At 50.4% G+C, this 10,207-nt stretch overlaps 3 protein-coding genes across 4 annotated transcripts; 2 read left to right on the top strand and 1 right to left on the bottom strand.

Moving 5' to 3' along the window:
- Positions 1 to 287: 287 nt before the first annotated feature.
- On the top strand, positions 288 to 851 carry PV06_11856 (uncharacterized protein; the record flags this gene model as incomplete). Its single annotated transcript, XM_016413602.1, has 1 exon — positions 288 to 851. One exon carries the CDS (start codon positions 288 to 290, stop codon positions 849 to 851), a length of 564 nt encoding a protein of 187 aa, XP_016256022.1.
- Positions 852 to 5,375: 4,524 nt separating this feature from the next.
- PV06_11855 lies at positions 5,376 to 7,804 on the top strand. Of its 2 annotated transcripts, XM_016413601.1 has the most exons (2): positions 5,376 to 5,415; positions 5,476 to 7,804. In XM_016413601.1, exon 2 carries the CDS (start codon positions 5,818 to 5,820, stop codon positions 7,168 to 7,170), a length of 1,353 nt encoding a protein of 450 aa, XP_016256021.1. In that variant the 5' UTR covers positions 5,376 to 5,415; positions 5,476 to 5,817; the 3' UTR covers positions 7,171 to 7,804. The 2 variants fall into 2 exon arrangements, with proteins under 2 accessions (XP_016256021.1, XP_016256020.1); XM_016413600.1 differs by having other exon boundaries at positions 5,376 to 7,804.
- Positions 7,256 to 8,988, bottom strand: PV06_11854 (uncharacterized protein; the record flags this gene model as incomplete). Its single annotated transcript, XM_016413599.1, has 2 exons — positions 7,256 to 7,970; positions 8,035 to 8,988. Coding segments are annotated over 2 exons (1,523 nt in total), but the record flags the coding sequence as incomplete, so codon positions are not given.
- Positions 8,989 to 10,207: the final 1,219 nt, after the last annotated feature.

The following is a 10,207-nucleotide window of genomic DNA, read 5'->3' as shown; positions in this document are numbered from 1 at the left end:
CTCTCTCTCTTTCCAGGGTTTATAAGAACAGCATTACGAACCATCTCTATAACGCCAACAACGCTCAAATTTTTAACCTATCTTCAAGTCGACCTCGCCCCTACGACATCACAGAAGTGAGCTTTCAATACTTGCGACTAGTATGGAAGCTGTTTCGCCCAGTCTTCGGGTGGTCGAAAAGTCATGCTCAACTCGCCGACTTTAACGACCCCGACTTCATACACCGAACCTCAGAGGGTCTTCAGTGGATGGAACAATCTCACCTCCTCACCAATGACTCCTTGTACATGGACGGCAAACGCCCCCGCTTTGTACAAGGCTCACCAGACGAACGGCCAAGAGTGCTCTGTGATGCGATTGTGAGAACTCTGTTTACTTACAACCAACTGGCTGGTATACGAGCTTTACGTTACTTATCCCGCGCGAACGGAGACCTGTCCATTCTAGGTCAGGGTCACGGAATGATACGGAACCTGATCACGTCCACCTACAATGGGAGGCTAGGGTGGAACGGCATCATACAGGACCACTGCGACCGCTTCAGTAATTGCACCCAAGACATGCAAATCTTCAAAGGGCTTCCATTCCTTGATATCAAGGACTTTTGTGAAATACTGGACTATGTGGGGCCAGATGTTCAAGACTTTCATCACAAGAACTGTTCAAGTTACCGATTGTGGATCAGACGGAACGCAGCTGCCGCCTATGGAACAATCGATCAACTTGGAGATTTTGGCTCCTACTGGGGCTCAGATCCATTGAACCACGTCGAGCAGCTTCGATCTATCGAAACGCAAGTCGCAGGGCTATCCGTTATGCTCGTTTCGGTATGGTTCGAGAGGAACTTCTAAAGGAGGCCACTGAGCTATATCAGTTCGCGGGACCTTAGGTGTACTGTACCAAGCCAGGCTGTTCGATTCTTTGGTTTGCCTCAGGATCGCAATCTATCAGCGACAACCTGCAAATCTTTATCTCCTTTCCCGTCGAGACAAATAACTAAGGTCTCCTCCAATTTCATGCTCCTAGCCATCTTCATGCCGGCCCATATAGCATGACTCGTTTCTAAAGAAGGAATGATCCCTTCCACTTGTGCCATCGTTTGGAAGGCGACAAGCGCCTGCTCATCTGTGACAGTGATGAAGCTAGCCCTGGCACTGTCTTTCCAGTACGCCAGTTCCGGTCCCACTCCCGGACAGTCCAGCCCAGCCGCGATCGAAGACGAAGTGTTGATTTGCCCATGGTCATCCTGCATGAGGTATGTCATTGCACCGTGGTAGATGCCGACCGCACCACTGGCCAAGGCCGCAGAGTGTCTGGTGGTGTCGATGCCATTGCCAGCAGCCTCGACGCCGACGAGATTCACGTCGGGATCCGACCTGAACGGAAAGAACATGCCAACAGAGTTGGATGCTCCGGCACAAGCGACCACTGCACAAGGTAAGCGACCAGTGAGGTTCTTCATTTGATCTTTGGTCTCCTGTCCGATCACGCTCTGGAACGTGCGCACCATGATTGGATAAGGATGAGGTCCAATGCTGGATCCTATCGCGTAGAAGGACCTATCCAGGTCGTGAATGCTGACTCTTAGAGCTTCATTCATCGCATCACGCAGCGTACCGGCACGTCTGCCGACTACCACGACTTCTGCGCCTAGTATTTTCATGTCGACCACATTGACGCTTTGTCGTCGTGCATCTGTAACGCCCATGTAGACAGTACAATCAAGAGCGAGCTTTGAGCACACAGCAGCCATCGCAACACCATGCTGTCCGGATCCCGTCTGCGTGATCAAGCGCCGTTTCCCTAGCCTTCTAGCCAACAAGGCCTGACCAAGGGCATTGTTGATGGCCGAGCTCCCCGTATGGTTGAGATCTTCTCGTTTGAGGTATATTTGTGCACCGCCCGCTTGTTGAGTGAGTCTATGGGCGTGATGAAGCGGTGAAGGTCGTCCCACGTACGCGGAGAAAGCCCTCCATTCCTTCCAAAAATCCGCGTCCTCTTTGGCTTGCACGAATGCTTCTTCAAGTTTGATCAAGGACTCTTTCAATGCTTCCGGAACATATTGACCGCCAAATTGGCCAAAACGGCCCGAAGCTTCACCCGTACGGTTCTCATTGGAGTTCGATTTGTGAGACTCGAGATATGGTACATTATCGTTGCCCTCCATGAAAGTATAGGGTGAAGTAAGGATAGGCCGTGCTCTTAATTCTTGGTGATACTTATACTTCCGTAGAGTCTGAGTAAAACAGGCTTTGTTGCAACCTGGTTGACGTTACAAACGCGTGATGAAGGCTTCATATAGGCCCGGCAAGGCGTCATCGGTGAGGAATTGTGGTGATGTACGTGGCGAGAGCTCAATGACATGGTGTGGCTATGGCGTGCATTGCAGGGATGAAAAAGGATTTCACAAGGAATAAGATAGAGAATGACACTATTGGACCATCTGGGTCTTGTGCTTGTCCTTACAAGATGAACTATTCTACCACCCCAACTCCTTTGTCATTCTTTTCTCTTTCCGACATGCTTCCAACTGAACGAAATAAACAACCTTTGTTCCACTGCCGCCGCAACCTAGAATCCTATCTCAGTGGCCAAAAACCTAGTCACGGCATTTAGCCATGGCTTAGAGTTCTGTTTGCCCTGGCCGCACATGCGGCCAGACATTCTTGCGGGCCGGAGTTGGCACCCGTCCCTGGATCAGGCACCTTGCCGTCGATATCACTGACGTTGACTCCTCCGCCCATGACGGTACCGGAGATGTTCTGTGGAAGACTGAAGAAGGAGTTAGCTACGTTCAGGGTACCAGTATCATCGCTGTTCAAGGCCGAGATGAGCTGGGCATTGTCACATCCAATGTTCATCATCGTATGGATGGACCCTTCTGGGAAGATGGTCATCTGGCCGGACCGGAGAGTGGCTTGAACCGTTCGAGCCCCATTTTCATTGATCATGTAGGTTTGAGTGGTGCCGGAGATCGCTACCACAAAGTTGGCTCCACGTGGATGAAGATGAGGTGGCAGCATCGCACAAGGACCGAGATTAAGCACTGCCTGTTCACCACATCAGACAGGAGACCGACCATGATGTCAACGATCAACTGAGAGCTTACCAGGGTCAAGCCGAGACCGACAGTTGCAGGAAAGGTCGCCGCGTTGGCATTGATCACGCCCCCCGGCGAAAAGGTGTATTTGTCCTGCTTCGTGAAATCGAACACCCAGTCGTCGTCCTTGGGAAGGAGTTTCAATCGATCCAGATTCGTATTGGCAAGCCGGAGCTTGGCGACGAGGCCCGGGTCTTTGTCCTTGTCCACGGCCAGTGCCAAGGAGGCAAGGACAACTAACACAATGAAACCGAGTCCGAAAAATGCCATGATGTAAGGTCTCCGATCTCCTAACCTTTGCAATCGAGATTGACGAGGTTTCTCGGACTGGGTTGAGTTTGACTCCTGAGATGGAGGAGGTACAGATTGCTCGGCCTTGTATCGGTGCGACTTCTCCAAAGCGATCTTTCTGCCTTCTTCCGTTAGGTCGTTGAAGCGAACAATGGTGTTTTTATCCAGCTGAGCAGTCTTCTTGGTTCTGCCCTTCGAGGACTGAGATCTTGTTGTGGCCTTGTTGGTGAAAGTGATGGGCGTGACCATGTCGAGGGTCAGTTGATATAGGGGTACTACAACTGAAGGGCAAAGCAATGCTATAATACGAGATTCACTAATCGTCCTCACTGGACCGTATACTGTCCATCACCCGGTCTGACCTACTTGTGGATGTCTCGGCCACCAACTCAATTCCAAATCAAAACGGGATCCACCCAGTGGAGGGCTGAGTATTCCTTGTGAGAGTATTTGTCACATTGACACACTGTAGGAGCCCACAGTGCCTCCGGGACCTGCTTCAGTAATCTATTGATCGAGGTCCCAAAATAGCCCAGGTAAGACTCTAAAATACAGTGAATTGCGAAACCAACTTCCGTGTATTGTAACCTATCCTATTCTTTGCTGTTTGGTTTCGGTGAAGACACTATGTCTTAACACTTACAGTACTGCATATGGTTTATGGTGAGCATCCTTGTACAATTAGGCTGAGGACGTAAGGGTTTCAAGCTCTTTCATACCGTGTATTCACGTATTTTTGGTTGTTGGCCCAGATAATTTCGTTCAATGGTGGTGGTTCCTTCTATATAATTACACAGGTCTGCAGCCAAGTTCCCGGCCGACTTCAATTTGTCTCGTGATGTCAATATTGTCTAACAGCAAGTATCAGGGTACAATATAACATGCCTACCCATTCAGACGGCTATCTCCTATCCCGCAACTTCAACGCTTCATCCAGGTTGACCGCCCAGCACCTCCTTATTCGTCGGAGAACCGAATCTTTACTTGACTCTCGCATCGCAATCGGCAGGACACGAGACCCGGAACACCCGTTCGTGATTGCTGACATTGGATGTGGAAACGGTATATGGACCATCGAGTTATCACAATCAAGTAATTGTCAGATTGTGGGACTGGACAGCTCATCAGATCTATTTCCACCCGATGACATATGGCCACACAACTGCACTTTCGACACCTTCGACGTCCTCGCTCCAGTGGAGAGAAAGTACGTCGGGGAATTTGATATCATCAACATTCGATTATTGGCGGGTGGTCTGAGCCGTAATGACTCAGATCGAGTTCTCACCAATTTGAAGCTCATGCTACGCGAGGGTGGATGGCTTCAGTGGCTTGAAATTGCGCCGCCATACATCCTCACCTACGCAAGAGAGGCAAATCACAATTTACCCGTTTCGATTCGCTACGAAATGCCACGAGTCGTTCAGTCATTGGAATGGTTAGGTCACTTACCGGACTTGCTGAAAGAGACGGGTTTTACACATGTGGAAAGCAGCAGAACTCCACCACAAGGCGCACTCCTCAAGCATGAGACCAACAATGTACTACTAGCATTGTCAGAGATACGCGATCATCTTGTTTATTGCCCAGATCGCGTGGGTAGATTCGAACGAGCTTTTGACGAGGTCTGCAAGTTCGTTGCCGAAGGAGGATTGGTCGCTGTAGCTCTCTGCACCACTATTGCGCAGAAGCCTTAGATGTGAGGGTATATACCGTATATTCTTTGCGTAACACGTAATGTAAGATGCTGTAAATCGGACACAGCGTGGGACCGTAACATACTATGTCACTCGCTGGTGAAGGTCAAGTTTCCAATTGGCTGAAATGGGCGATTATGTAATGTTTGTGCGGCATGAAACGGAAGACCAATCGGCAGCAATCGCTGAAACTTCCGCAATTCAATCAAATCCAGTCATTGGGCACGAATCCTACCCCAGCGTTTATATTCTGCGCGTATGATTCTCTCATCCTTTAATCTTCTGGTGTTCTACTGTATCATTATTGTCCATAATTTGTATTCGCCGGCACGTCATCTGTTCCTAGCCATGCCGCCCCCTATGAGCTTGCCGCCTGACGTCTTACAGACTATACCGTGGGAAGAATCGGACCTCAGTTCAGTTGTACTGACCTGTCGCTTGTTTCATCAGCTTTTTACGCCTCGGCTTTATGACAACTTTACAGCAGAAGCGGATTATCTCGACTTGCGATATCCTGGCTTAGATTTCCCAGAATTTCTCTTTCTCCGAACGATACGAAACTGCCCTACGCTGGCATCCTTTGTCCAGGATCTCTCTCTCACCCTTGTAGGGTTGAGCTATTGGGATCACGAAGATTTTCGGCGGGTGGCGCGTGATCTTGAGATCGCAGCCGATTTTCATACAGTCGCACTTCCGGCCGGTCCGAGCGCTCAAACCCCGACCGAGGACATGGTACTGGGAAAGCAAGAATCAGCCATTCACCAAGAAGGTGTAGGAGAACCCTTGAGCGAGAGGCATGGTTCCGATCGAGATGCTGAAGGTAATATGTACAGCGAGGAGCAATTCTTGGAGGACTTTGGGTGTGCTCTCTTGTCAAAACTACCTCAACTCCGGCGCCTGACACTAATGTACGATCGAATGAGACTCTTTGACCGCTTCGCACACTTTGCGTATCTGGAGGAAGTCAATATTGATTCGGCGCGTATCCCGGTCCGAGCTGCCGGCAACGAGCTGTTCGAAGACGCCGTGAGGCTTCTCGGCCTCCCCAAGATCCGAAAATGGTCGCTGTCCTGTGCGGAGGTCTCTGAGTCCGCAATACGATGTATTCCGCCACAGTCCTCACCAGTGCAAGAAATCAGCATATCCTGCCCCAACATCCCAGCCCGAGATTTTCATTACTTGATGGCTATCCCGAAGGCTTTGAAGGTGTTTCGTTGGAATTTAAAAGCCTGGACATGTTACCTCATGTCGGAGGGCACTCTACCGGTCCATGAACAGTGGATGGAGGCGGGACGAGAAGTTGACGACAGCGACCCAGATTCTGGTAATCATCACGAAGACATTGTCGACAGCGCTGAGAGTGAAGGGCATACGGAGTGCCAAACGCTCTCCCCAGCCTCGATGTTTTCGTCCTTGAGGCATCTACAGACAAGCCTCGAGGAAATCAGCGTTGAGTATGCTTTTATCGGAAGCTGTAGTCATGCAGATCCTGGGCCGTCTTCTCTGGACGACTTTACCAATTTGAAGAAACTCAGTATTTCACCCCAGATACTGCGGGGATTCCACGGATGTACCGACCAAGAAACATGCGCAACTGAGTGCACCCACTTACACCCTCCACGCCGAGCTGTGGATCACCTTCCACCTAACCTGGAGCGACTCGACCTCTGGATGCAGGTGGACGCAGATGAGGTTGCCGATCTAGTCACCCATACGCTGAACGTAGGTATCTCCACGCTCCGAGAGATCGTCCTCCACAGCACCATCCACCTTGCCGACGAACTGGAGATCGAAGATGACAGTGCTAGAAAGCATCGTCCGATGACGACTAAGAGGTACTACGAGCTTCGTGCGGAATGTGACTCGTCGAAAGTGGCTCTGCTCTCATGTTGCTATGAGGCTTGTCTGGAGGAACTTGTCCAAAGTGCCAAATGTCGTGTTCATTCAGATCAAATCCCATCAGACATGGCCGTGGACGAGAGGGCTGCTGCACAAAGCTGGCAGGGAATGCATCCGATAGCGCAGAATCTGATGACATTGAAGGCGCTAAGTCGCTCAAATCAATCGGAGTTGCCGGCGTGAGAACGGAATTGTCGAGGAGGCTTTGGCGCGCGCGGAATATAAGCGAGAACTCCTTGTCACAAACTCATAGAACTAGGTGTTTCAGATGACATCGGTATTGTAATTTGATTATACAAGTATAGCTACGGGTGGGAGTGGCGAGCCACGTTCTTTCAAATCCAAATGTCGAAGTCTCTGAGCTTGTGGCGAAAACAGTCGGAGAGTTCCAGAAGCCGTGATCATCAGTAGATGTCACTTACGATTATTGCAGAGGGTTCGACCGGCGGAGGAAAGGTCGTAGAGTTCGGTAAGGCGCCGAAGGGGGCTGGGCAATTCTCGGAGTCGTGATTGTTGGGCGATGTCATTCTCGTACAGTACAGAGGGTTCGACCGGCTGAGGAAGGCTCGCACAGTTTGGCAAGCCGCGAGGACAGTATGGGATAGGGCGAGGATTGGAAGACTGTATAGGTCTCGGAGTAACCTCCATGAATGAGGAGCTTTGCCGTCCACAGGCGTCTGTGAGTCTCAGAGACCATTCTCCATCACCCTCCTTTCCTAATGTCGGCCAATCCAGCTCTGCTAGACGTGGAAGATATTTTGGCTTCTTGTGATGCTCATCGGAGTGGCTCAAACATTTGTTAGAGAGAAAATGGCTTGACACCCGACCACGGCTGTCGGATCGTTGGGCCAGTGCAAGCATAGTCGTGTCCTTGGCGCCGAGATACTGTCCCATGGTGGGCACAGGAGTAGGCCGGGCTTTCACCCGTCGAGGACCTGAATCGTATCCTTCACACGATAATTTGAGACGAACGCAATTAACACCTGCCAGCGGGGTCAGAACTATATACGTACCGTGTTATGCCCGACGAGAAGGGTAACTACTCACATGACGGACGACCTTCGTCGCATTTTTTCCTTCTTCTGCGACAGGAGAGGCAACCGCTTCTGGTGCGAGTGAACAATCCTTTTCTTTTCGCCTTGTCGTGTGAGATACGCACTTGATGTACGGATAGATCACTGACCACAGATGCTGGGCCGACCTGCTTGATATCAGGAGTGCCGGTGTGGCTCGAGGACGTAACCTCTTTGCTCTGTGACCCTTGAGAGGTGTCAAGAAACTCGGGCTGAGGGATGCTTTCCAAGGAATTCTGACGTGCATCACCGAGCCGATCAAAGCTTTGTTGTGAAGATGCAGGCGAGTGATGAGGCAGGGGCGGTGGACTACATCGAGACAAGCCACCAGCATCAGCACCATCAGATTCTGCCGGTGAGTTTGGTTCCTTGGAGAGAAGAAGACCGCCGCCACCACCATCTCGTTTAAAATTCTGCTCACAAGGCGCTTCGACAACCTCCAGCGATTTTGATGGTGTTACATGGTGTGCGTATGCCATTTCCCGAACACTGGTTTCGTGGACTTCTGATGGATAGCATTGACATTGACGTAGTTGCTGTACACGATGCCTGAGTCCCTGCCGGCCTTTCTTTCTGGTGGTGCCGATCCGACCATATTTTGACCACAACTTTAACAAATCTTCTTCGGGGAGGTGGCTCTCGGGTTCCCAAGTCATATGCTTTATACCGTAGCCTTTCCATTTTACGTGATACAGTACTGTCTTCTTCCCTCGACGATCTGTCCTGATGCCTGCGGCACCGATAAAATCGTATGGGAGTACGTTATCATCATCTTGTTCAGAAGGCTGGTCTGGTGGTTCACAAAATGTGTCATCCTCCTGAATGGTGTTTACAAATTGCTGTACAACTCGAATGCGTTTGCCTTTAGGCCGGTAAGCCATTAAGGAATACCCTTCAGCGGATACCCCATCTATGCTGTCGTTCATCCTGGCAGAAGGGTGATATCGAGAAAGACCTTCGAGAAACTTGGTCAGGGAGGTGCTTTATGATGGATTTTAGTTGTCACGTGCAATTATTCCAAGGGCGGCAAGCACTCCAATTAGGTGCCAGCTGGTAGCGCTAATGATAAAATTGTCGTTCTGTCAACCGCCATCCGCAATCAGGGCATGTGGATGCGGTGGTCCTTCTGGTTCCGCTCCCGTCTACCAGCAATCACTACACCGAGAACCACTTCTGCGCGGCCCGCCTTCACGAGGTCCACCTGCGGTTCGTCTGTGCCTAGGTTGAAACACTATCTGTTCAGGATGTATGGTTGGCGGGTCAGGGTCAAGGCCGAGCTATCCAGATCATAGACAGTCCCAGCAGGGCCAAACGAACTTAGGACCTGTTAAGGCGGCCCAGCGACAAGTTTCCCCTACGAACGCAAAACGAAAATCGTGTGGCCTAGCCTCGTACTGTACTGCCTGCAGTAAACTTTTCGGCGAGGTTCGAATGATCCACAGATGTGATTCGCACACAATAATAGTCCATCCTAATAATAACTGCCCTATGTCTGGTGCAATCTTGAATCCATTTTTAGAATCTATAGCACATAAGTCACAAGAGTACTGTATATAACATTGAGGGCAAGATTCTATGCAGTATTTCAGAGGCACCAAAAGCAAAAATGACTCTCTTCGCTGGTTTATGTCTATTGCTTTGTACCTTAAACCTGGTCAATTGCCACACCTGGATCGAGCAATTGTCTCTGGTGGACCAGAATGGTCAGCCCGTGGGTGATCCCGGCTTCATTCGCGGCTATGGTAAAAGAGCACTATAAAGCCAAGCAGTTGGAATATACGCTGACAGGAAATAATTAGTGCCAAGAACCACACCTGGATTTGTCGATGGAGACAACACGTATCTTCTCCCCCAAGCACCGGCATTAACTTTTCAAGACTCAGATCTGATGTGCAAGTTGACTCAGGCGCAGGGTAATCAAAGCGGGGGACCCATCTTGATGGCCCCGCAAGGTAGTGCTGTTCTTCTGCGATACCTAGAGAATGGCCACATCACCCAGCCAGACGTTCCTCCGAACAAGCCCACATCGGGCCAAGTCTCGGTGTATGCCACCACCCAAGCCCGGGATGATGACAAATTTACCGCTATTCATGGCCAATGGACAGCTGATAAGACTGGAGGTGACCAACGTGGCTTTCTGTTGGTAG

Source organism: Exophiala oligosperma, assembly GCF_000835515.1.
Source record: "Exophiala oligosperma strain CBS 72588 unplaced genomic scaffold supercont1.81, whole genome shotgun sequence".
In the NCBI taxonomy this organism is placed as follows: domain Eukaryota; kingdom Fungi; phylum Ascomycota; class Eurotiomycetes; order Chaetothyriales; family Herpotrichiellaceae; genus Exophiala; species Exophiala oligosperma.
This window is presented reverse-complemented; position numbering and strand designations above follow the sequence as displayed.